At 43.3% G+C, this 27781-nt stretch overlaps 1 protein-coding gene and 1 pseudogene across 6 annotated transcripts in view; both read left to right on the top strand.

The window, feature by feature from the left end:
• The window catches only part of LOC147114284 (protocadherin beta-15-like), a 196607-nt gene that overhangs the window by 112492 nt on the left and 56334 nt on the right, over positions 1 to 27781 (top strand). Inside the window, exon 1 of one of the 6 annotated variants that reach the window (XM_085995977.1) lies at positions 12668 to 15858. The exons of the other annotated variants lie outside the window; for them this stretch is intronic. Within the exon in view, the coding sequence (XP_085852103.1) occupies positions 13393 to 15858 (2466 nt within the window). The 5' untranslated portion in view covers positions 12668 to 13392. Of the gene's footprint in view, positions 1 to 12667; positions 15859 to 27781 lie in introns of those variants that run through there. 6 annotated transcript variants of the gene reach the window in all.
• LOC147114285 (protocadherin-10 pseudogene) lies at positions 41 to 4499 on the top strand (annotated as a pseudogene).

The following is a 27781-nucleotide window of genomic DNA, read 5'->3' as shown; positions in this document are numbered from 1 at the left end:
TATCCGCCAAGATATTCCATTTCGTGACTCTGCATTGAATCTTATATTCCTGTGCATATGCAAGCAGCAACCTGCTGTTGCATTTTTTTCCCTTTTAAAAGATCGGTAAACACCTTCCGATGGCTTGTTCGGGCAGCATTTTTGCCCATCCCCAGTTGTCCTGTAAAAGTTCTGGTGGGCCATCTCCTTGCAAGTTCTCGTGGCGCAGGAGCTTTTATTGCAAACAAGAACTGGCAAAAGAAACAAAATGTCTTTACTGATGAGTAATTATCCGCATTATTGTGAAGAAGTCCGTGACATTTTATTCAAATCTGGTAAAGCAGATAGTCAGGGCTGAGAAACATTATACATTAACGGCCTCGCATGTACAGACCGATGTTAAGGTGACAAGAATAATAAATGAAACAAGCGTGTAAAACATCTGCCAAAGCAAATCATTCACTAGATTGCTTTTAGTTGACATACCCAAGGTTTGATGAACAACATTAGTCAAAAGGAATGGTGTTCAGAAACGTGAAATATAATCCTAATTAGGTTGCACGTCAATGAGGACATCACACAACCATATAATAAATATTGCGCAGCACCGGTAATTAAAGTTGCACAACGTTAAATGTTAAAGCAATATATTCCGGTCTTCAGTAGAGGCAGTATTGCTTTAAGAGTGTTTGCTGTTATTATTGGCCGAGTCTCTTTGAGTCGCTGTCTACCAATGAGATGAGGAAATGTGGCTGAAGATCCAGCACCACTCCCCCTACACCACACACTGCGCAGTAGCGAAGAAACAAAAAGCATTCGTCGTTCCACTCGCTCGATTCGCATCTGAGAAAGCGCCCGAGAAAACCTGAGGGATTTTCTACCACTAACCTTAGCGATTGTGACAGAGACCTCTCGACGTTGTACGAAATAAAAAGCTTGCCATCTGGATAAACAAGGTAAAACAATTACGCTCTCGTCGTTACATAAAGCGGCCTACAACTTATCTGAGAATCTGGCAGTTATATTTGCCGTACTCTGATCCAGAATGGCCTTCTTGCTCAACAGCCGAGTGTCACAATGGCCTGTTCTTTATCTGACACTCATATATCTTTCCGATTCAGTCTGTGGCAACATTCGCTACTCAGTTCCTGAAGAATTAGAGCTTGGTGGCTTTGTTGGAAATATTGCTACGGACCTAGGGTTAGATGTTAAACAGTTGTTCGAGCGCAGGTTTCGGATTGCATCTGAAAACAAAAAAGAATATCTAGCCGTGAATTTAAAAACTGGAATTTTGTTTATAAAAGAAAAAATAGACAGGGAACAGCTTTGTGAACAAGGCCTCACTTGCGAATTAATCTTAGAGGCTGTGATTGAAAATCCTCTTAAGATATATCGTATTGAAGTTGATATTCTCGACATAAATGACAATGCGCCCGTGTTCCAGAGAAGCGAGGTTAACCTGGAAATATCAGAATTGACGGTGGTCGGAACGAGCTTCCCACTCCAGAGCGCTCGGGACCCGGACGCGAGAACCAACAGTGTTCGCTCCTACCAACTGAGCCCAAACCAGCATTTCACTTTGAAATCACAGTCAGACAGCGAACAAATTGACATCCCAGAACTCGTGCTGGAGCAACCCCTAGACCGGGAGCAACAAGCGTCTCATCGATTAACACTGACCGCGTTTGATGGCGGAAACCCGGAGAAATTCGGGACCACCCAGATTATAATCACTGTGCTTGATGTGAACGACAATGCCCCGGTTTGCGAACAGAACGTTTATCAAATCACCACTGCCGAAAATGTGCCCAAAGATACTTTGATTGTGAAAGTAATTGCGGTGGACATGGACGAAGGCTTAAACGGTGAGGTAATCTATTCTTTCAGCGATCACACACCCGATAAAGTACGCAAGGTATTTAGCTTGGATTCAAGAAGCGGTGAGATCAGAGTAATCGGTACCGTGGATTTCGAAGAATCAGAGAATTATCAGATTTCGGTACAAGTTAAGGACAGAGGTACACATCCAGTGCCAGTATACTGTAAGGTTTTGCTATTGGTTACTGATGTTAATGATAATTATCCTCAAATAATAACAACCTATAGCTCAAGCACCATCTCAGAAGACGCGTCCCCGGACACTGCGGTAGCTGTTTTAAGAGTTACAGACCGAGATTCTGAAAATACAGATGTTTATTGCAGGATCCCCAGAGATATCCCTTTTAAGCTTAACGCCTCTTTTAATAACTACTACACGCTAGTCACTCATGGTGTGTTAGACCGTGAAAAGGTGCGGGACTACAACATTACCGTTACATGTACGGATACAGGCTCCCCTCCCCTCTCGACCAGCAAAACCATCCGAGTTCAAGTCTCAGATATAAATGACAACGCGCCGCGCTTTACGCAGCCTTCCTTCACCATGTATGTGACAGAAAATAATGTTATTGGTGCTTCAATTGGCTCTGTGTCAGCCTTTGATCCGGATTCCAACCGAAATGGACAAATACATTTTGATATTTTGGATAGCCTGATACACGGTTTGCCTGCATTCACTTTCGTTTCAATAAACTCGGCCAGTGGTGTGATGTTTGCTCACCGCTCTTTTGATTATGAACAACTTCAAAATTTTCAAATCCGTGTGCAAGTGAAGGATGCTGGATCCCCTCCGCTCAGCAGTAATGTAACTGTGAATGTGATCATCATAGATCAAAATGATAATGCCCCTGTGATCGTGTCACCTTTGCCAATTAAAGGGTCGGCAGCAGAGGACACAATTCCAAGATCTGCCGACTCGGGTTACTTGGTTGCAAAGGTGACAGCCACTGATGCCGATTCTGGACAGAACGCTGAACTTTCCTACCAACTCCGTCAGCCCACCGATGAGAGTCTGTTTACTGTGGCCCTTGCAACAGGAGAAATCTGGACTATTCGCCGCTTTAGGCATAAAGATTCACTGTGGCAAAAAATCATACTTTTGGTGATTGACAACGGAACCCCATCCCTTTCATCCACACTCACCATCAATGTATCAGTGCAGGATGACACTACTGAAAATGCATCTAATATCGGCATGTTGGGGACCTCAGCTGTATGGAAACACGATTTAAAATTTTATTTAATTATTGCTTTTGGCTCGACCTCATTCCTATCACTTGTGGCGATTGTAATCCTCGGTATTAAGTTGCACAGAGGCAGAAATGGAATTAATAGTTACTGTTGCTGTTGGAACACGGCGTATTTTCTCCGGAGGGATTCGCTCCATGGAATCCAAAAGGCTAGTGTGAATCTTCAAATACCACCCAATTACACAGAGGTGTATGATAGCGGGACCCTTCCACAGACGTCTCGCTATGACGTGTGTCAAGATTCAGCCATGAACGATTTCATGTTTCTACAGCTACATGGTGCGGCCGCGCCTATGATTAATAATAAGAATGGCTCTTGCGTTGCTGCAGAACATGAAAAGGCATCAAACTCTACGAGCAGGGAAACCACTGAATTTCTCGAGGTGAGTGCAGCACTGTTAAAATGTTAAGCTTCGCATATCATGTTAGCAGGCACGGTTGTGCAGCAGTTATGCTACTGCACATATAATCGAGAGGTCTGAAATAGCAATGGCGGTGTGAGAATTTGATTGCACTTAAAATACATTTCGAAATAAAAAGAAATCTGCTTTCAGTAAATGTGACCATCAAGCTGGCGGATGTCTAATAAACCCAATTAATCAATAATGTAATCAATGTCATTCAGGGAAGGGAACTTGCTTTTCTTGCCCATTATGGCCTATATGTGGCTCAAGAGCTACAACAACGTGGTTGACCCTTAACAGTAGGAGCAACTGGGATGGGGACAGAGTAGGTCATTCAGCCCTTCCATTCTGATCCACAATTATATCATAGAATCTTGGAAAATTACGACACATGAGGAGGCCATTCGGCCCATCCTGTCTGCGCCGGTCGAAAAAGAGTTATCCAGCCTAATCCCACTTTCCAGATCTTGGTCCATAGCCTTGCAGGTTACGACACTTCAAGTGCATGTCCAAGTAACTTTTAAATGAGATGAAAATTTCTGCCTCTACCACCCTTTCAGGTATTGGATTCAGACCCCCACTGCTGTCCGGTGATAAGTATTCCCCTCAACTCCCCTCTAATCCTACCAATTGCTTTAAATCTATGCACCCTGGTTATTGAGCTCTCTGCTACAGAAACTTGGTGCTTACCATCCACTCTATCCAGGCCCCTCATAATTTTATAAACCTCAATTAATCTCCCCTCAGCCTCCTCTGTTCCAAGGGAAACTACCACAGCCTATTAAATATTTCCTCCTAGCTAAAATACTCCAGTCCTGGCAACATTCTCGAAATTCACCTCTGTGCCTCTCTACTGCAATCACATCTTTCCTGTAATGTGGTGACCAGAACTGTATGCAGTACTCTAGCTGTGGCCTAACTAGTGTTTATACAGATCTAGCGTAATGTCTCTGCTTTTATATTCTATGCCTCGGCTAACAAAGGAAAGTATCCCGTATGCCTTCTTAACCACGTTATCTATCGGTCCTGCTACCTTCAGGATATCTGTGGACATGCACTCCATGGTCCCTCTGTTCTTCTACACTTCTCAGTATCCTACCATTAATTGTGTTTTCCATTGCCTTGTTAGCCCGCTCCAAACGCATTGCCTCACTCTCCAGATTGAGTTCCATTTGCCACTGTTCTGAACACCTGACCAATCCAGTGATATCTTCCTCCAGTCTACAGTTATCTTCCTCACTATGAAACACATGGCCAATTTTTGTATCATCTGCAAACGTCCTAATCATGCCCCCTAAATTGAAGTCTAAATCATTGATGTATACCACAACAAGCAGGGGGCGTAGTACTGAGCCCCTTGTAACCCAACTGGAAACAGCCTTCCAGTCACAAAAATACCCATCGACCAGTACCCTTTGCATTCTGCCACTGAGCCAATTTTGAATACAACTTGCAACTTCCCTTGGATCCCATGGGATTTTACTTTTTTTGACTAATCTGCCATGCTTGTCATAGACCTTGCTAAAATCCATGTAGACTACGTCATCGACCCTCCTTGTTACCTCCTCAGAAAATTCAAGCATGTTAGTCAGCCACGTACTATGGCTACTCTGAACCACTGTCACATTTAGCCGCCTTTGTTCCATATCCCTTGATACATTTAACTATAGAAATAAAATTCTATTGCACTCAGTATTAAAAGTTTGAAGACATTCATAAAACTATGCATCAGCAATTGATCGTGCAGATCTAACTAAATAGCTCAGTCTGGGCTACCTAGCTGAAGAAATGTCCTATATATGGCGATCATATAGGTTGCATCTGAAGTATACTTACCTTAAAACTATGCACTAACGATTCTTTAGGATTAATAAAGCATTATATTGCCAATGAGAAAGGGAAAGTAGCGCAGAGAAGGAATTACACTGTTAAGTCCATCAATCATGAGATCTTAGTGCGTATGAGAGATGGGATAAGATTAAATATAGTGACGGGATGATAAATGTAATTAGCAAGGGAAACAGACGAATAAGAATAGAGGTAATTAGAAAACATAAGAAAATAATAATTTTGAGCAGGAGTAGGCCATACGGCCCCTCCAGCCTGCTTCGCCAATTAATAAGATCATGGCTGATCTTTGAACTCAACTCCACTTTCCTGCCCTATGCCCATATCCGTTAATTCTCTGGAGTCCAAAAATCTATCTATCTCAGCCTTGAATATCCTCAACAACTGAGCATCCACGGTATTTTGGGGCCGAGAATCCCAAAGATTCACAACTCGGTGAGTGAAGAAATTCCTCCACTATTCAGTCTTAAAAGGTCGGCCCCTTATCCGGGGACTATGCCACCTAGTTTTAGACTCTCCAGCCAGGGGAAACAATCTCTCAGCATCTGCCCTGTCAAACCACCTCAGAATCTTTTATGTTTCAATTAGTTCACCTCCCATTCTTCTAAACATCAGAGAGTATAGGGACAATCTACTCAATCTCATATATGACAACCCTCTTATCCCAGGGATTAATTAGTCTGGTGAACCTTCGAGGCACCGCTTCTAAGTGAAGAAAACCCTTCCTGACATAAAGAGACCAAAACTGTGCACAGCACTCCAGGAGTGGTCTCAACAGAACCCTGTACAATTGTAGCAAGACTTCCTTACATTTGTGCTCCAACCCTCTAACAATAAAGTCCACATTCCATTTGACTTCCTAACCCCTTGCTGTACCTGCATGCTACCTCTCGGTGGTTCTTGTACAAGGACACGCAAATCTCTCTTTGCACCAACATTTAATAGTTCCTCACCATTTAAATAATACTCTGTGTTTGTATTGTTCCCTGCCTAATCCTCTCCACCTCGCTACCTCTCTTTCCTCCTTTAAGATGCTCCTTAAAATTTACCTATTTGACCAAGCTTTAGGTCGCCTGTCCTCATTTCTCCTTATGTGGCTCGGTGTCAATTTTGTTGTATCTTAGTACTCCTGTGAAACGCCTTGGGACGTTTTACTTCGTTCAAAGCGCTATATAAATACAAGTTGTTGTTGTTGTTCCTACCAAAGTGAATAACGTCACACTTCCCCACTTTTTACTCCATCCACCACCTTATTGTCCATTCACTTAAACTGTCTGTAACTGTTTGCAGGCTCTTTGCGTTCTCCTCAGATCTTAACTTTCCACCTAGCTTTGTATCGTCAGCAAATTGGGATACATTGCACTCGGTCCCTTCATCTAAGTCAGCCTGCCAATCTAAGAATGACCCGTTTATCCCTACTCTCTGTTTTTGTCTGTTAACCAATCCTTTATCCAAAAAGATAGGAGGTTTGTTAAGAAAAAGTTAATGAAGAAAATAATAAGCAAAATGGAAGGCCTTTATCGAGAATAAATCTGTCAATGTTGATGTATTTACAAGGATATGCAGAGCATCAGAACTGAAGTTGTGTGGTAGAGACACTAATTAGACTGGATGGACATTGTTTTGCTGCCTTAAAAGAAACTTGGCTTCTTCGGTAGTGAGCATGGAACCCAAATATTCACTGATATCAATCTTTGAGATTTCCAAATGCCTAGATTCTCTTGGAAAAAACCGACAAAGGAATCCCTATCAAATACATATTCTATTCGTGGCACAGAAGTCCTTCCTTGCTCAGCTCCTATAACAGTCAGCATGGCCAATGGTGTTGCAAAATTAATCAATATTAATATTCCAGTTGTGGTGCGTAAAATAAACAATAACCAGAATTTTAGTGATCGTGCTATCAATGCAATTGAGATATTTGGATTTTCAGAGGGCATTCGATAAGGTGCCACACAAGAGGTTATTGAAAAATTAGGGATCATGGGATTGGGGGTAATATATTAGCACGGATTGATGATTGGTTAATGGACAGAAAACAGGGAGTAGGAATAAATGGGTCATTTTCGGGTTGGCAGGCTGTAACAAGTGGGGTGCTGCAAGGATCAATGCTTGCACCTCAGCTATTCACAATCTACGTCAATGATTTGGATGAGGGGACTAAATTTAATATATCCAAGCTTGCTGATCATACAAAGATGCTTGGTAATGTAAGTTGTGAGGAGGATGCAAAGCGGCTTCAAGCGGATATAGACAAGCTAAGTGACTGGGCAAGAACATGGCAAATGGACTACAATGTGGAGATATGTGAAGTTATCCACTTTGGTTGGAAAAATAGAAAAGCAGAGTATTTTTGAAATGGTGAGAGATTGGGAATTGTTAGCTGAAAGTTAACATGCAGGTACAGCAAGCAATTAGGAAAGCAAGTGATATATTTGCCTTTATTACAAGAGGATTTGAGTATGAGTAAATTCGTCTTACTGCAATTATATAGGGCCCTGGTGAGACCACACCTGGATTATTGTGTACAGTTTTGATCTCCTTACCTAAGGAAGGATATACTTGCCATAGAGGGAGTGCAACAAATGTTCTTCACCATACTTATTCCTGGGATGGGGGGATTGTCCTATGAGGAGAGATTGAGTAGCTTGCTCTATATTTTCTACAGTTTAGAAGAATGAAAGCTGATCTCATTCAAACATACAACATCGTTACAGGGAACTTGCATGGAGGATGTTTCCCCTGGCTGGGGAGTCTAGAACCAGGGGCCACAGTCTCAGAATATGGGGCTGGCCATTTAGGACTGAAATGAGGAGACATTTCTTCACTCAGAGGGTGATGGAATTTTTGGAATTCTCTACCCCAGAGGGCTTTGGAGGTTGGTGTAAGAGGAGGTTTTTAGGAATGTTCTTGAAGGCGATTCGGGGGCATTAAAGGAATGAAGTCCAATATGTGTCATATAAAGCACCGTGCTCAGAGTCTTTCAGGATTTTGATCGGAGTTGTTTCGATTTCGTGAGAGGGTGAAAACCTAATTAGAAAGATTCAAACAGAAAGTTCAATATAGATGACTTATGGATTTGGGTGACAACAATCCTTTGGAGATAAGAGGGAGATTGGAAGTGGGTGCTATTTTGCAAGAGCAGAGCGTACACGGCTGGATTTCGTAAGGATAGTGGCGACGCTGGAAATTTAAAACGGGAGAGGCTTAGTGCTTGTGGATAGAGTAATCATTTAAAATGTAAGCTAGCATGAGAGCCAGGAGATTCAGTGGTCACCGGATTAGTGGTAAAGCGATCGAATGGGTTCGAGGAAGCAGGAGGTATGTCTGGAAATTAACGAGCTTTCAGGGTGCTTGGGACGGAATGAGAAAGCAACTAGACAGAGGCAGGAGTTCAGTGGGCGGATGTTGGGGAAGGACTGCTTTCGTGGCAGGGGTATTGAGAAAGCAGTAGACACAACTGAATGTATGGTTTATGTCTTGCTAATATAAATATCCCCGAGCCCGTGAAACTTCTAGTTCGTTGTGAGAGTGGATTACCATGGAAGAGAGGCTTAATGATATGGTTGAGATTTTGCACTATCCTGGCACTCATAGCTGATCCTAGGCTACTGCGTTGTTTTGGAGGAGATTGAGACCTACTATTGTTTGATATGCTACAGCCAAATCTGGTGATGTTTTGCTAATCCAGGTACGCACCAGACATGCTCAGGCTTCAACTAGTGGACGTGTGGAAGTAAACATTTCTGCTCTATATCGGGGAACGAAGCCATGGGAGGCACTGACGGATTTTTGCGGACTCTACCAGCAAAAATGCACGTATGGTAGTGGTTCAGCAAATCAACAGCTGCGGAAATATCATAGTGAATGGGGGGCCTAAGACAAGGTAGTTGGGAGTGTGCAAGTGCAGTTGTAAACTACTTATGTATAAAGAAGTGGCGTTGAAACTGTATAAGGGCATATGGGTGATAAGGAATCCGAAGAAGGGGATCGAGATAGTCTTCATAATGATCAAGACAATGAAAGCAGAGTTGCCACGTAAGCTGGTGATTTCGAGACAGTGCTAATGCATATGGGTAGGAAAATTTATAGGGAGGACAGTAAATTGATAAGGCAGAGAGCAAAGGGAGCTTATATGGAGATTGCAATCAATCAGAAAGCACATTTGCTTATGGATGAGGCTGAAATGATATTAGCGAAGTAGGGCAAAGGGTCAAAGTAAAAGTTGGCGATGAGGATCATGACAACAGCATAGAAGATTGGGTGGGACAGTTGTTAAAGCGCATATCCTGATAATTAGGTTCATGTAACGGATAATACATCCCCAACCCGTAGCCAAATTTCAGTCAAGGTTAGAACATAAGTATAATAATCTACAATTCAGGTATGAATGACAAGGGCCTTGTTCCGAACTAAAGAGACATTGTGAAGACAAAGGACGAGGTTGACATTCTCGACATAAATGATGATTGATCCACCGAATGTCTAAGGGAGCATTGTGGTTAAGATGAGTGCGCAGGAAGGACATTGGTGAAGTCAGTCCCCAGCGAGGAACCTGGGGAGGAAGTACAATCAGAGACAGAGATTGGGTAGTAGTAATTGTTTCTTTTAAGGAGGCAGTGGCAGTGGCCTCGATGGATCTGTAAGTGAATGCCAAGAGGCGGAGAGTGTATTTATCAGAATATACAGGGGTGCTATAATCGAGTACGGATTTAAGCGGTGCTCCAAATTGCAAACATTTGTGTTGCACAGCATTGATTTTAAGATGCAGAGGTACGCCAATGTGGTTGTCCTGATTTATCACACCAACCATCCGTTTAGCTTTCACCTGTGAAATTTCAGATATGGTTATTGTTTACCAGGGCTGTGAATTTTCAAGCAGAGTAAACACATTTCAGGTAAGTGTCTGTATCCGCCAAGATATTCCAATTCCTGACACTGCATTGAATCCTATATTCCTGTGTATATGCAAATGTAAGAAGTCACACAACACCGGGTTATAGTCCAACAGCTTTATTTGAAATCACAAGCTTTCGGAGCGCTGCTCCTTCATCAGGTGAAGTGGAGAGATGCATAAAAGCACAGCTTATATAGTCAGAGAATAATGTCAGATGTTTACAGGTAATCTTTCGAACTGCCATTTATCACACCTCGGCAGAGAGATAATCACAGCAATCAAAGGTGTGAATGGTGTCCAAACAGGTCAGTCCGGAAAACATTACATCAAAGAACAATGAGGTGGGGTCACAAGGGGTCAAATGTTGCAGATGCTGGGGTCTGTATGAAAAACAAAAAAACTGACAAAAACATTTTTTTTGCTGGAAATCACGGCAGGTCCGGCCGCATCTGTGTGGAGAAAACAAGCCAATGACGACTCGAGTCTGGATGACCCTACGTCAGGTGGGGTTACATGTAGCGTGACATGAACCCAAGATCCCGGTTGAGGCCGTCCTCATGGGTGTGGAACTTGGCTATCAGTTTCTGCTCGACGATTTTGCGTTGTCGTGTGTCTCGAAGGCCGCCAAGGCGGCCTTTGAGACGCATGACAACGCAAAATCGTCGAGCAGAAACTGATAGCCGAGTTCCACACCCATGAGGACGGCCTCAACCGGGATCTTGGGTTCATGTCACGCTACATGTAACCCCACCTGAAGTAGGGTCATCCAGACTCGAGTCGTCATTGGCTTGTTTTCTCCACACAGATGCGGCCGGACCTGCTGTGATTTCCAGCAAAAAAAATGTTTTTTGTCTGTTTTTTTGTTTTTCATACAGACCCCAGCATCTGCAACATTTGACCCCTTGTGACCCCACCTCATTGTGCTTTGATGTAATGTTTTCCTGACTGACCTGTTTGGACACCATTCACACCTTTGATTGCTGTGATTATCTCTCTGCCGAGGTGTGATAAATGGCAGTTAGAAAGATTACCTGTAAACACCTGACATTATTCTCTGACTATATAAGCTGTGTTTTTATGCATCTCTCCACTTCACCTGACGAAGGAGCAGCGCTCCGAAAGCTTGTGATTTCAAATAAAGCTGTTGGACTATAACCTGGTGTTGTGTGACTTCTTACATTTGTCCACCCCAGGCCAACTCCGGCATCTCCATACCATGTGTATATGCAAGCAGCAACCTGCTGTTGCATTTTTTTCCCTTTTAAAAGATTGCTAAACACCTTCCGATGGCTTGTTTGGTGAAGGCAACATGTTCAATCTTATGGAGCTCAACAGATGCCTAATTTGGAATGTTATTGAAAATGCATCAAGTGAGGCAGCAAATCCCACGAATGATCTACACTCAGAATTAATACTGTGTGATACTTAGCTAGATAGAGTGGAATTATTCAACAATGCGTATCACAGTGCAGGCTACAATAATTGTGTACCAAACCAGCAAAGCAGCATTTCTTGTCCATCCCCAGTTGTCCTGTAAAATCTGTGGTGGTGGGTCTTCTCCTTGAAACTCTAAAGTTCTCATGGCGCAGGAGCTTTTATTACAAACAAGAACTGGTAAAATAAACAAAATATTTTTACTGATGAGTAATCATTCGCATTATTGTGACGATGTCCATGACACTTTATTCAAACCTGGTAAAGCAGATAGTCAGAGCTGAGAGCCATTTTACATTAACGACCTCGCATGCAGTGACCGATGTTAAGGTGACAAAAAGAATAAATCAAACAAGCCAAAGCAAATCTAAACTATGGTTTCATTCACTAGATAGATTTTAGTTGACATACCCAAGGTTTGATGAACAGCATTAATCAAAAGGAATGGTGTTCAGATGCGTGAAATATAATCCTAATTAGGTTGCACGTCAGTGCGGATATCACACAAATCATTATCATGGACGGGGTACTCATGCGTGGGCCCATTGAAAGTGCCGGTTTTCCGCGCATGCGCTGTGCATGCTGAAATCCGGCATTTCCTCTCCTCTGAACCAAGGGGTTAAGAGGCGGTTCCCTAGCGACGTTTGAGGCAGCACGTACGCGTTGAACTTCGGTTTTTTTGACAGGTTTGTCTGTGCGTGAAGGCCTCCACTTTTTACGAATGTAAAAAGCAGACGTAAGGACTTAGTTTTATAAGGTAAGTGGTCTAATAATTAAAGTTAGAAAACTTTTTCCACAGGTTTATTATTTTTAAAGAATTTACAGTAAGGTAAGTTAATTTTTGGACCCGATTTCTTGAAAAAAAACATTTGGCAGAAATTTGAATAATTGTTTAAATTAGTTTTTTAAAGTTATTAATAGTTAATTTAATTATTGGAACTTTTTTTAACATTTATTTAAAGTTTAAGTCGTGTTTTGGTCGCCCGTACTTTTCATGAGTTTGACCGGTCTTAACTCATGAATGGACTTTTGTAAAGTCCCATTGGTTGACCAGTGCTCATGCGATTCCAGCCGGCTGATCGCACTAAGTACGCCGTTGGATCACGCACGCACAGCGCGCCGGGAGCTGAACCGGGCCACAGACCGGAAATCCAAGCAGGCCCAGTCTTCAAATGTCAGCGCGATATGTAGGTGTAGGTCGGGGGCTTGCATCCGCGGGAAGCCCCCGACCCGAATTTCTGGGCCAATAAATATTGCGCAGCACTGGTAATTAAAGTTGCACAATGTTAAATGCTAAAGCATTTCTTCCGGTATTCAGTTGAGGCAGTATTGCTTTAAGAGTGTTTGCTGTTATTATTGGCCGAGTCTCTTTGTGTCGCTGTCTACCAATTAGACGAGGAAATGTGGCTGGAGATCCAGCACAACTCCCCCTACACCACACACTGCGCAGTAGCGAAGAAACAAAAAGCATTCATCGTTCCACTCGCTCGACTCGCATCTAAGAAAGCAGCCGAGAAAATCTAAGGGATTTTCTACAACTAACCTTGGCGATTGTGACAGAGACCTCTCGACGTTGTACGAAATATAAAGCTTGATATCTGGATTAACAAGGTAATGAACAATTACGTTCTCGCCGTTACATCAAGCGGCCTACAACTCATCTGAGAATCTGGCTTTTATATTTGCAGTAATTTGATCCAGAATGGCCTTCTTTCTAAACAGCCGAGTGTCACAATGGCCCGTCCTTTTCCTGATAGTCATATATCTTTCCGATTCAGTACGTGGGAACATTCGCTACTCAATTCCTGAAGAATTAGAGCATGGTGCCTTTGTTGGAAATATTGCTACGGACCTAGGGCTAGATGTTAAACAGTTGTTCGAGCGCAGGTTCCGGATTGCATCGGAAAACGAAAAAGAATATCTAGCCGTGAATTTAAAAACTGGAATTTTGTTCATAAAAGAAAAAATAGACAGGGAACAGCTTTGCGAACAAGGCCTCACTTGCGTATTAATCTTAGAAGCTGTGATTGAAAGTCCTCTTAAGATATATCGTATTGAAGTTGACATTCTCGACATAAATGACAACGCGCCCGTATTCCAGAGAAGCGAGGTTAACCTAGAAATATCAGAACAGATGCCGGTCGGAACGAAATTCCCATTGCAGAGCGCTCGGGACCCGGACGTGGGAACCAACAGTGTTCGCTCCTACAAACTGAGCTCAAACCAGCATTTCACTTTGAAATCACAGTCAGACAGCGAACAAGCTGACATCCCAGAACTCGTGCTGGAACGACCCCTAGACCGGGAGCAACAACCGACTCACCGATTAACACTGACGGCGTTTGATGGCGGAAACCCGGAGAAATTCGGGACCACCCAGATTATAATCACTGTGCTTGATGTGAACGACAATGCCCCGGTTTGCGAACAGAACGTTTATCAAATCACAACTGCCGAGAATGTACCCAAAAATACTTTGATTGTGAAAGTAACTGCGGTGGATATGGACGAAGGCCTAAACGGCGAGGTAATCTATTCTTTCAGCGATCACACTCCTGATAAAGTGCGTGAAGTATTTAGCTTGGATTCAAGAAGCGGGGAGATCAGAGTAACCGGTACCGTGGACTTTGAAGAAGCAGAGAATTATCAGATTTCGGTACAAGCTAAGGACAGAGGTCCACATCCACTGCTAGTATATTGTAAGGTTTCGTTAAAGCTTACTGATGTTAATGATAATCATCCTCAAATAACAGCAACTTATTCCTCGAGCACGATACCAGAAGACGCTTCACCAGACACTGCAGTAGCTGTTTTAAGAGTTACGGACCGAGATTCTAAAAATACAGATGTTTATTGCAGGATCCCCAGAGATATTCCTTTTAAGCTTAACGCCTCTTTTAATAACTACTACACGTTAGTCACTCATGGCGTGTTAGACCGTGAAAAGGTGCCAGACTACAACATTACCGTTACTTGTACGGATACAGGCTCCCCTCCCCTCTCGACCAACAAAACCATCCGAGTTCAAGTCTCAGATATAAATGACAACGCGCCACGTTTTACGCAGCCTTCCTTCACCATGTATGTAACAGAAAATGATGTTATTGGTGCTTCAATTGGTTCTGTGTCAGCCTTTGATCCGGATTCCAATCAGAATGCCGAACTGACATATTCTATTTTGGATAGCCTGATACACGGTTTGCCTGCAGCCACTCTCGTCTCAATAAACTCGGCCAGCGGTGTGATGTTTGCTCACCGCTCTTTTGATTATGAACAACTTCAAAATTTTCAAATCCGTCTGCAAGTGAAGGATGCTGGATCCCCTCCGCTCAGCAGTAACGTAACTGTGAATGTGATCATCGTAGATCAGAATGATAATGCCCCTGTGATCGTGTCACCTTTGCCAAGTAAAGGGTCGGCAGCAGAGGACTCAATACCAAGATCTGCCGATTCGGGTTATTTGGTTGCAAAAGTGTCAGCCACTGATGCCGATTCTGGACAGAACGCTGAACTTTCCTACCAACTCCGTCAGCCCACCGATCAAAGTTTGTTTACTGTGGCTCTTGAAACAGGAGAAATCTGGACAATTCGCCGCTTTAGGCATAAAGATTCACTCAGGCAAAAAATTGTAATTTTGGTGAGGGACAATGGAACCCCATCCCTTTCATCTACACTCACCATCAATGTATCAGTGCAGGGCGACACTACAGAAAATGCATCTAATATCGGCACGCTGGGGAACTCAGGTCCATGGATATACGATTTAAAATTTTATTTAATGATTGCTTTTGGCTCGACCTCATTCATATTACTTGTGGCGATTGTAATCCTCGGTATTAAGGTGCACAGAGGTAGAAGTGGAATTAATAGATTCGGTTGCTGTTGGAACACGGCGTATTTTCTCAGGAGGGATTCGCTCCATGGAATCCAAAAGGCTAGTGTGAATCTTCAAATACCACCCAATTACGCAGAGGTGTATGATAGCGGGACTCTCCCACAGTCGTTTCGCTATGACGTGTGTCAAGATTCAGCCATGAACGATTTCATGTTTCTACAGCTATATGGTGCGGCCGCGCCTATGATTAATATTAAGACTGGCTCTTATGTCGCTGCAGAACATGAAAAGGCATCAAACTCTACGAGCAGGGAAACCACTGAATTTCACGAGGTGAGTGCTGCACTTTTAAAAAGGTTAAGCTTCGCTTATCATGTTAGAATGCACGGTAGTGCAGCAATTATGCGACTGGACAAGTAATCGAGAGGTCTGAAATAGCAGTTGCGGTCTGAGAATTTGATTGCACTTAAAATACATTTCGAAATAAAAATAAATCTGCTTTCACTATATGTGACCATTAAGATGTCAGTTGTCTAATAAACCTAAGTAATCAGTAATCTAACTGATGTCATTCAGGGAAGGAAACTTGCTTTTCTTCCCCATTTTGGCTTATATGTGCCTCAAGAGCTACAACAACGTGGTTGACTTAACAGTAAGAGCAACTGGGATGGGTACAGAGTAGGCCATTCAGCCCTTCCATTCTGATCCACAATTATATCATAGAATCATAGAAATTCATGACACAGGAGTAGACCATTCGGCCCATCCTGTCTGCGCCGGTCGAAAAAGAGTTATCCAGCCTAATCTCACTCTCCAGCTCTTGGACCGTAGCCTTGTAGGTTACGACACTTCAAGTGCATATCCAAGTAACATTTAAATGTGATGAGGGTTTCGTCCAACATTCTTTCAGGCAGTGAAATCCAGAACCCCACGCTCTCTGGTGAAAACAAGTCCCTCAGCTCCCCTCTAATCCTTCTAACAATTGCTTTAAACCTATGCACCCTTGTTATTGAGCTCTCTCCTAAAGAATATAGGTGCTTACTATGCACTCTATCTAGGCCCCTCATAATTTTATAAACCTCAATTAAGTCTCCCCTCAGCCTCATCTGCTCCAAGGAAAATAACACCAGCCTATCCAATCTTTCCTCATAGCTAAAATACTCCAGTCCTGGCAACTTCCTCGACAATCGCCTCTGTGCCTCTCTAGTGCAATCACATCTTTCCTTTAATTTGGTGACCAGAGCTGTACGCAGTACTCTTGCTGTGGCCTAACTAGTGTTTATACAGTTCTAGCATAACCTCCCTGCTTTTATATTCTATGCCTCGGCTAATAAAGAAAAGTCTCCCGTATGCCTTCTTAACCACCTTGGGCCAGAAATTCGTGACCAAATGCGTGAGTACGGTCTGGGTACTCAGGCATCTGGCCGTTGGAAATGCCGGCGTTCAGCATGCACAGCGCATCGTCGATTTCAGTCATGGATTCAGTGAGGGTAAATCCTTACAAGTTACACTTGAAAAAAGCATGTGTAAAGTTGTTCCAAGGCTGCGGAGGAAGATATATTTTATCGTGGAGCTTCTGAAAGGCAATATTTTTGTTTGGGAAAGGGAGGGAAGTTATTTTAAGAAATTTTAAGTAAGTTTTAAAGTTTAATTTTTTTTTTTAAACGGGTTTCAGAACGGTAGGTAGAAGGAGCAATTGTGGCTGTGTGAATTGAATGTGAAAATGAGTGTTCTAAAATGAGTAATGTAACATTTCCAGCACTTTTAAGAAAGAAACTTTTCATCAGTAATAAGTAATTATGTATGTATGTCCGCATATATTCCATTACGTATATGTATGTATGTTTTATATTCCTTTACTTATGTGTATGAATGTATGTTTTTAATTATGATTTTCCAATAAGTTACTTTCTCTGAAAGTCATAATTAAATAATACATTCATACACGTAAGTAAAGGAATATATACATAACACGCAAAGGAATATATACAGACATACATACTTTCAGAAGCTCCACGATAAGAAATATCTTCCTCCGCAGCCTCTGGAGCAACTGTACCCATGCTTTTTTCATGTGTAAGTTGTAAGGACTGGACCTCACTGAAAGCATGAATGAAAGCAGCGAATTTTACTGCGCACGCGTTCTGCCTCTGAACCCCTTCGTTCAGAGGACAGGAAATGCCGGTTTTCCCCGCATGTGCTGTGCATGCTGAAAACCGGCATTTCCTCCAGCCAGACGCGTAAGTACCCCGACCGTACTCGCGCATTTGGAAGGGAATTACTGGGCCAACATTTTACATGTCAATAAAATGAAAAATTTAACAATTGCACGATTTGCCCCCTCGCATCTGCGACTGAGGGTCCAAGGAGGTGCATTGCGCAAGAGGTCATCATCGTATGTATCCTCACACTGTTCCCTTTCGGGAACTGTATGAAGTGGTGGAAGGATTTATGGCCGTGATTAACGCTCATTCCGTGACCGTAACCATCTTTGAACCAGCCATTAGGGTGGTTAGTCCTATGGCGTGAGGGTTTTATGGGCTCCCACAACCCATCTGAGGGGGGGCCACCCACGGACACAAGTATCCCGCTGGATGTCCACCCAGAATTTATAGTTGGAGCTCCGACTCCACTTGCCGGGACTGTCTGGAGTGGGGTTCGAAACCCTACTCCTTCTGGCCCAGCGGCGGGGATGCTTACTGCTACGCAAAAGGCCCACTCTGCACAAAAGGTGACACCCATATGTTTCCTGCGCCTTTTCCCTCCCCGTGACTGGAGCCCTATGCTGCCACTTGAAAGACCAAGCTATCATCTGCCCTTTTTGCGGCGCCTTTGACTTCTCATTACCAATGATGAGCAGGCGCTGCGCCTCCACCTCCTTGAGGAGATTGCTGAGGTCATCATCAGTTCAATTGTGAGTTCTTTTAATGCTGTGAATTGTGCTCATTCCAGCCATTTCACGTTACTAATCGGATTGGGCCTTTGGCATAGTGGTAGGATCCCCGCCGCTGGGCCTAGATCAGGGTAGGGTTTCGAACCCCGCTCCAGACAGTCCCGGCAAGTGGAGTCAGAGCTCCGGCTCTAAATTCTGGGTTGACATCCAGTGGGATATTTGCGTCCGTGAGTGTGGGTGGCCCCCCCTCCTTGTATAGCTTGTGGGAGCCCGTAATACCCTCCCGCCATAGGACTAACCGCCCTAAGGGCTGGTTCAAAGATGGTCACGGAATGAGCGTTAATCATGGCCATAAATCCTTCCACCACTTCATACAGTTCCCCAAAGGGAACAGTGTGAAGACACGTATGACGACGACATTGCTAAATAAATAAATGGAATTTAAAAAATTCTTTTAGGGCTTTTAAAAGTCTTTAAATTGCTTTAATTCTGTTTAAAACTACTTCAGATTCTTCAAAATAATGTAAACGTTTTCAAAAGTTTATAAAAGTTACCAAAAGCTTCAAAAAACTTCCAAAAACCTATTTAAACTGCTGCTTTGCATGTAAAAATGCTTAGCAGCTTGGCGGAAACATTGGGGACGTGTCCTGTTAAACTGAGACCTCAAGGGGCGTGTCTCAGTTGCACAGCGCGCTACAGGCTTCGCGCTGGCTGCACTCCTGGGCGGCGTGACGTCAGACGCTGCCCGGGAGTCAACATTTTAAAACAGCAATTCCAGGCGTCCCTGAAGCTCAACGGCCGGCACGTCGGGTAAGTGCAGATCGGGGGCTTACACGCGCGGCAAGCCCCCGACTCGAATTTCTGGGCCCTTATCTTTCTGTCCTGCTACCTTCAGGGATCTGTGGACATGAACTCTAAGGTCTCTCTGTTCTTCTACACTTCTCAGTACCCTACAATTAATTGTGTTTATCCTTGCCTTGTTAGCCCTCCCCAAATGCATTCACTCACTTCTCCGAATTGAAATCCATTTGCCACTTTTCTGCCCACCTGACCAGTCCATTGATATCTTCCTGCAGTCTACAGCTCTCTTCCTCAATATCAACCACACGGCCAATTTTTGTATCATCTGCAAACTTCCTAATCATGCCCGATACATTGACGTCTAAATCATTGATGTGTACCACAAAAAGCAGGGGGGCCTAGCACTGAGCCCGTGGATCCCCACTGGAAACAGCCTTTCAGTCACAAAAGTTACCGTCGACCATTACACTTTACGTTCTGCCACTGAGTCAAATTTGGATCCAACTTGCCACTGTCACTTGGGCCCCACGGGCTTTTACTTTTTAAACAATCTGTTATGCTTTCCATAGGCCTTGCTAAAATCCATGTAGGCTACATCAAATACACTACCCTCATGGACCCTCCTCGATACCTCCTCAAGAAATTCAATCAAATTAGTTAGACAGGCTGCTCTGAAACTCTGTCCCATTTACCCGCCTTTGTTCCATATCCCTTGATATCTTTAACTATGAAAACAAAATTCTATTGAAATCAGTCTAGAAAGATTGAAGTTTAATAAAACTAGGCATCAGCTATTTATCACGCTGATCTAACTAAATACCTCAGTCTGGACTACCTAGCTGAAGAAAACTCATATGTCTGGCGATTATGTGGGTTGTACATAAACTATATTTAGCTTAAAACTGTGCACTCACGATTCTTTAGGATTAATAAAGCATCATATTGCCAATGAGAAAGGAAAAGTAGTGCAGTGAAGGAATTGCAGTTAAGTCAATAACGGTTCAGACCTTAGTGCGTATGAGAGATGGGAAAAAATAAATATAGTGATGGAATGGTAAATGTAAATTAGCAAGGGAAACAGAAGAATATCAATAGAGGTACTTAGAAAATATAAGCAAATAAGAATTTGGAGCAGGAGTAGAACTGTTCCGTCATTCAATAAGATCATGGCTGATCTTCGACCTCAAGTCCACTTTCCTGCCTATGCCCATATCCCTTAATTCTTCTGGAGTCCAAAAATCTAAGTATCTCAGCCTTGAATATACTGAACGACTGAGCATCCACAGTACTTTGGGGCAGAGAATCCCCAGGGTTCACAACCCTGTGAGTGAAGAAATTCCTCCTAATTCCTGTCTTAAAAGGCTGGCCCCTTATCCTGAGACTATACCCCCTAGTTTTAGACTCTCCAGCCAGGGGAAACAATCTCTCAGCATCTACCCTGTCAATCCCCCTAAGAATCTTATATGTTTCAATGAGTTCACCTCTCATACTTCTAAACTCCAGAGAGTATAGGGCCAACCTACTCAATCTCTTCTCATAGGACAACCCTCTCATCCCAGGGACCTGTCTAGTGAACATGCAAGACACCGACTCTAAGGTAAGTATACCCTTCCTGACATAAAGAGACCAAAACTGTGCACAGTACTCCAGTTGTGGTCTCAACAGAGCCCTGTGCAATTGTAACAAGACTTCCTTACATTTGTACTCCAAACTCTAGCAATAAATGCCACATGCCATTTGACTTCCAAATCACTTGTGGTACCTGCATGCTTACTCCCGATGTTTCTTTTACGAGGCCACCCAAATCTCTCTTTACACCAACATTTAATAGTTCCTCACCACTTAAAACTATTCTGTTTTTGTATTCTTCCCTGCCTAAATGTCTCCACCTCGCTACCTCTCTTTCGTCCTTTAAGAAGCTCCTTAAAACCTACCAGTTTGACCAAGCTTTAGGTCACCTGTCCTCATTTCTCTTTATGTGGCTCCGTGTCAAATATTTTGACGTTTAGTACTCCTGTGAAGCGCCTTGGGATGTTGTGCTACGTTAAAGGCGCTATATAAATACAAGTTGTTGCTGTTATTCCTACCAAAGTGAATAACATCACATCTCCCCACATTTTTCTCCATCTACCACTTTATTGCCCATTCACTTAAACTTTCGCTATCCGTTTACAGGCTCTTTATGCCCTCCTCATATCTTACTTTTCCACCTAACTTTGTATCATCAGCAAATTTTAATACATTGCACTCGGTCCCTTCATCTAATCATTAATATATATTGTTAATAGCTGAGACCCAAGCACTGATGCTTGCAGCACCTCACTAGTTACAGCCTGCTAATCGAAGAATGACACGTTTATCCCTACTCTCTGTTTTATCCTGTTAGCCAATCCTTTATCGAAAAAAGATAGGAGGCCTGTTAAGGAAATTTAATGAAGAAATTAATAAGAAAAATGGAAGGAAAATGCCTTTAACGAGAATAAATCTGTCAATGATGATGCGCTGAAAAGGATATGAAATGCATCACAACTGACGTTGTGTGCTAGTGACACTAATTAGAGTGGATGGGCAGTGTTTTGCTGCCTTAAAAGAAACTTGGTTTCTTTGGTAGAGAGCATGGAATACAAATATTCATTGATATCAACTTTTGAGACTTCCAAATGCCTAGATTTTATTGGAAAAAAACGACAATTGAATACCTAACAAATGCATATTTTATACGTGGCACAGAATTCTTTCCTTGCTCAGTTCCTACAACAATCACCATGGCCAGTGGTGTTGTAAAATTAATCCATAGTAATAATCCAGTTATGGTGCGTAAAATAGAAAATAACCCAAATTTTAGTGATCATGTTATCAATGCAACTGAGATATTTGGATTTTCAGAAGGGATTCGATAAGGTGCCACACAAGAGGATATTAAATAAAATTAGGGATCATGGGATTGGGGTAATATATTAGCAGGTATTGAGGATTGGTTATCGGACAGAAAACAGAGAGTAGGAATAAATGGGTCTCATCGGGTTGGCAGGCTGTAACTAGTGGGGTACCATAAGGATCACTGCTTGCAACGCAGCTATTCACAATCTATATCAATGATTTGGATGAGTGACCAAATTAATTATATCCAAGTTTGCTGATGAAACAAAGCTGGTTTGGAATGTAAGTTGTGAGGAAGTTGCAAAGTGCCTTCAGGCAGATATAGACAAGCTAAGTGAGTGGGCAAGAACATGGCAAATAGAATATAATGTGGAGAAATGTGAAGTTATCCACTTTGGTAGGAAAAATAGAAAAGCAGAGTATTTTTTAAATGGTGAGAGGTTGGGAAATTTTGGTGTTCAGAGAGACCTGGGTGTCCTTGTAAACGAATCACTGAAAGTTAACATGTAGGTAGAGCAAAAATTAGGAAAGCAAGTGGCATGTGAGACCACACCTGGAGCACTGTGTTCAGTTTTGGTTTCCTTACCTAAGGAAGGATAACTTGCCATAGAGAGTGTGCAACGAAGATTCACCATAGTAATTCCTGGGATGGGGGGATTGACTATGAGGAGACATTGAGTAGACTATCCTATATTCTCTAGAGGTTAGAAGAATGAGAAGTGTTCTCATTGAAACATACAAAATTCTAACAGGGCTTGACAGGGTAAATTCAGGGAGGATGTTTCCCCTGGCTGGGCAGTCTAGAACTAGGGGTCACAGTCTCAGAATTAGGGGTTCGCCATTGAGGACTGACATGAGGAGACATTTCTTCACTCAGATGGTGGTGATTTTTTGGAATTCTCTATCCCAAAGGGCTTTGGAGGCTCAGTCCTTATGTATATTCAAGCCAGAGATCGATTGATTTTTGGACATTAAGGGAATCAAGGGATATGTGAATAGAGCAGGAAAGTGGCGTTGAGGTAGAGGATAAGCCATGACATATTGAATGGTGGAGCAGGCCCCAGGGCACAAATGGCCTACTCTTGCTCCTATTTCTTATGTTCTTATGTTCTTATTTAAGTAGTTATGCAAAAAGGACAGTGACAGGAAATATTGATATTTCAAGACAAAATTTTGAAGGACAGAAATAGCCAAGGCATTGAGTAACAAAAGCTTATGTTATGAGTAAATTCTAACGAAACTGTTGCTTTATTGAAATATTTGAGATGAAAGATGACTTTTTCGTTAAGGAACATAACTGATCTGCTGTTCCTAATTGGGGAATTTAGAGTGAGAAGATAATTCAGGCAGATTGTTGCCACCGAAACATTGATGCAGTTCGAGAATAATTTATCTGTGAAGGCTAATGAAGCGGACAGTTAAAATGCGATCTCATAACTATTTAATGTCTTTATCACGTGAAATGAAATACAGAGAAGGCAAGAAGGTGGATGTGTGGTATTAATGTGTAAAACCCCTGGAGCCTACCTTTAATTCTGTTAAATTTTCTCACGGTTTTATGCTCTCGACATTGCGCTGTGAATAATAGTTGGGGAATTGTTAGAGTTTGTTCGAGTATCCTCTCTCTGATATTTCAGTAAATATTGCGCTTTCGTTGTAGCGTTAAATTGTTGTTCTTGTGTTTAGCGACACCCAAGTCATTGCTGAAATCAGTCATCAATGTTTCATCATATGAATAGTTGAACTAGTATATCGAGATATGTTTATGCATTTATTTATAGCCTTTAAAGTAGAAATATGCTGAAAAGCGCGAGGAAGAAAATGGACACAGAGACAAGGAATAAGATATTAGGAGCAGGACCAAAAACTTGGTGTAAAAGAAAGGTTTTAGGAATGCTCTTGAAGGAGATTCGGGGGCTTTAAAGGAATGATGTCCAATGTGTGACATATAAAGCACCGTGCTCAGGCTCACAGAGAATGTCTTTCAAAATTTTGATTGGAGCTGTTTCGATTTTGTGGAAGGCTGAAAACCTAATTAGATGGGTTCAAACAGGAAGTTCAATATAGATGACTTATGGACTTGGGTTTTATTGTATTCGTTTATATGGGATCAGGGCGTCGCTGGAAAGGCCAGCAGTTATTGCCCATCCCTAGTTGCCCTTTTGAAGGTGGTGATGAGCTGCCTTCTTGAACCGCTACAGTCCGTTTGGTGATGGTACTTCCACAGCGCTCTTAGGTAGGGATTCCAGGATTTTGACTCAGCGACGATGAAGGATCGGCGATATATTTCTAAGTCAGAATGGTGTGTGACTTGGAGGGCAACTTGGAGGTGATGGTGTTCCCATGCGCCTGCTGCCCTTGTCCTTCTCAGTTGATGAGGTCGCGGGTATGGGAGGTGCTGCCGTAGAAGCCTTGGCAAGTTGCTGCAGTGTTGGTGATGGAGGGAGTGAATGCTTAAGGTGGTGGATGGGGTGACCATCAAACGGGCTGCTTTGTCCTGGATGGTGTCAAGCTTCTTGAGTGTTTTTGGAGCTGCACTCATCCAGACAAGTAGAGAGTATCCCATCACATGCCTTACTTGTGCCTTGTAGATGGTGGAAAGGCTTTGCGGAGTCAGGAGGTGAGACACATGCTGCAGAATACGTAGCCTTTGGCCTGCTTTTGTTGCCACAGTATTTATGTGGCTCGTCCAGTTAAATTTCTGGTTAATGGTGACCACCAGGATGTTGATAGTGGGGGATTCGGCGATGGTAATGCCATTGAATGTCAAGGGGAGGTGGTTAGACTCTTGCTTGTTGGAGATGGTCATTGCCTGGCACTTCTGTTGCACGAATGTTACCTGCCACTTATCAGCCCAAGTATCGTCCAGGTCTTGTTGCTTGCGGGCATGGACTGCTTCATTATCTGTGGAGTTGTGAATGGTGCTGAACACTGTGCAGTCATTAGTGAACATCCCCATTTCTGCCCTTATGTTGGAGGGAAGTTCATTGATGAAGCAGCTGAAGATGGTTGGGCCTAGGACACTGCCCTGAAGCACACCTGCAGCGATATCCTGGGGCTGTGATGATTGACGTTCAACCACCACAACCATCTTCCTTTGTGCTGGGTATGACTCCAGCCAGTGGGGCATTTTCCCTCTGATTCCCATTGACTTCAGTTTAACTAGGGCTCCTTGATGACAGACTCGGTCAAATGCTGCCTTGATATCAAGGGCAGTCACTCTCACCTCACCTCTGGAATTCAGCACCTTCATCCATGTTTAGAACAAGGCTGAAATGAGGTCGGGAGCCGAGTGGTCTTGGCGGAACCCAAACTGGGCATCAGTGAGCAGGTGCCGCTTGATAGCACTGTCGATGACACCTTCCTTCTGATGATTGAGAGTAGACTGATGGGGCGGTAATTGGCCGTGTAGGATTTGTCCAGCTGCCTGTGGACAGGACATACCTGGGCAGTTTTCCAGATTGTCAGATAGATGCCAGTGTTGTAGCTGTACTGGAGCAGCTTGGCTAGAGGCGCGGCTAGTTCTGGAGCACAAGGCTTCAGCACGATAGCCAGGATTTTATCGGGGACCATAGCCTTTGCTGTATCCAGTGCGCTCAGCTGCTTCTTGATATCACATGGAGTGAATCGAATTGGCTGAAGAATGATTTCTATGATGGTGGGGACCTCGGGAGTAGGCCGATATGGATCATCCACTCGGCACCTGGCTGAAGTTGGTTGCAAATGCTTCAGCTTTGTCTTTTGCACTCACTTGCTGGGCTCCACCATCATTGAGGATGGGGATATTCTTGGAGCCTCCTCCTCCCGTTAGTTTTTTAATGGTCCACCACCATTCACGACTGGATGTGGCAGGACTGCAGAGCTTTGATCTGATCCATTGATTGTGGGATTGCTTAGCCCGTTCTATAGCATGCTGCTTCTGCTTTTTAGCATGCATGTAGTTCTGTGTTGCAGCTTCCCCAGGTTGGTACCTAATTTCTAGGTACGACTGGTGCTGCTCCTGGCATGCTCTTCTACACCCGTTGTTGAACCAGGGTTGGTTGTAATGGTAGAGTGAGGGATATGCTGGGCCATGAGGTTACAGATTGTTGTGGAATACAATTCTGCTGCTGCCCCACAGCGCATCATGGATGCCCAGTTTTGAGTTGCTAGATCTGTTCTGAATCTATCCCATTTAGCACGGTGGTAGTGCCACACATCACGATGGAGTTTTCCACAGTGTGAAGCCGGGACTACGTCTCCACAATGCTGTCATGGACAGATGCATCTGCGAAAGGTAGATTGATGAGGACTATTAGGATTTTCCCTCTTGTTACTTCACTCACCACCTGTAGCAGGCCCAGAAACGCAGTTATGTCCTGCAGGACTCAGCCAAAAGTGGTGCTACCGTATCACTCTTGGTGATGGACATTCAAGTCCCCCACCCAGAGTACATTCTGTGCCCATGCTACTCTCAGTGCTTCTTCCAAGTGGTGTTCAACGTGGAGGATCATTGTTTCTGCAGCTGAGGGAGGGCAGTATGTAGTAATCAGTAGGAGGTTTCCTTACCCATGCTTGACCTGAAGACATGAGACTTCATGGGGTCCAGAGTCCTTCCCGACTGTATACCACTGTGCCACCACCCCTGCCGGTGGGACAGGACATACCCAGTGATAGAGGAGTTTGGGACATTGGCTAAAAGTTATGATTCTGACTATGTCAGGCTGTTGCTTGACTAGCCTGTGGAGCAGCTCGCCCAATTTATGCACAAGTTCCCCGATGTTGGTGAAATGGAATTTGCATAGTTGATTGGGCTGGGTTGCCATGTCCACAGCCAGGAGGTCTGTTCAGTTTTATTCTTATTATCTTGTTTTGTAGAGGTTAGTTACAACTGAGTGACTTGCTAGGCCATTTCAGAAGGCAGTTAAGAGTCAAGCACATTTTTGTGGGTTTGGAGTCACATATAGATACTCAGCTGATTTCCTGTCCTAAAGGACAGCAGTGAACCAGATGGGTTTTTACGACAATCCAATAATTTCATAGTTACCATTATTGATACTTGCTTTCTCCATTCCAGGTTTATTTAATTAACTGCCTTTAAATTCCCCAGGTACCGTGGTGGCATTTGAACTCACGTTTCTGGATTTGGATTAGTAGCCCAGTGACATTACCACTGCGCTACCGTTCCCCCTTGGGCGACAACAATATTTGGAGATAAGAGGGTGAATGGAGATGGGTGCTATTTTACAAGAGCAGAGCGCACACGGTTGCATTTCTTAAGGAGAGGGGCAACGCTGGTAATTTAAAAAGGGAGAGTGCTTGTGGATAGAGGCGCCATTTACAATGCCAGCTAGCGTGAGAGCCGGGAAGTTCTGTTGTCACCGGATTAGTGGTAAAGCGATTGAATGGGATCATGGAAGCAGCAGGTATGTCTGGAAATAAAACAGTTTTCAGGGGGCTTGGGACGAAATGAGAAAGAAACTACAGAGTGGCAGGAATTTGGTGGGCTGATGTTGGGGAAGGACTGGTTTCGTGGCAGGGGTATTGAGGAAGCAGTAGACACAACTGAATGTATGGTTTCTGTTTGCTAATAAAAATATCCACGAGCTCCTGGCACTTGTAGTTAGTTGTGACTGTGGATTACCATGGAAGTGAGGTTTAAGAAGATGGTTGAGAATTGGGAAATTGAACGAGGGACTATCC

The sequence above is a fragment of the Somniosus microcephalus genome, chromosome 8, assembly GCF_052327205.1.
Source record: "Somniosus microcephalus isolate GS21.2 chromosome 8, FLI_Smic_1.0, whole genome shotgun sequence".
Taxonomy (NCBI): Eukaryota; Metazoa; Chordata; class Chondrichthyes; order Squaliformes; family Somniosidae; genus Somniosus; species Somniosus microcephalus.
Note: the sequence above shows the minus strand (reverse complement) of the source record. Positions and strands in the feature narration are given on the sequence as shown.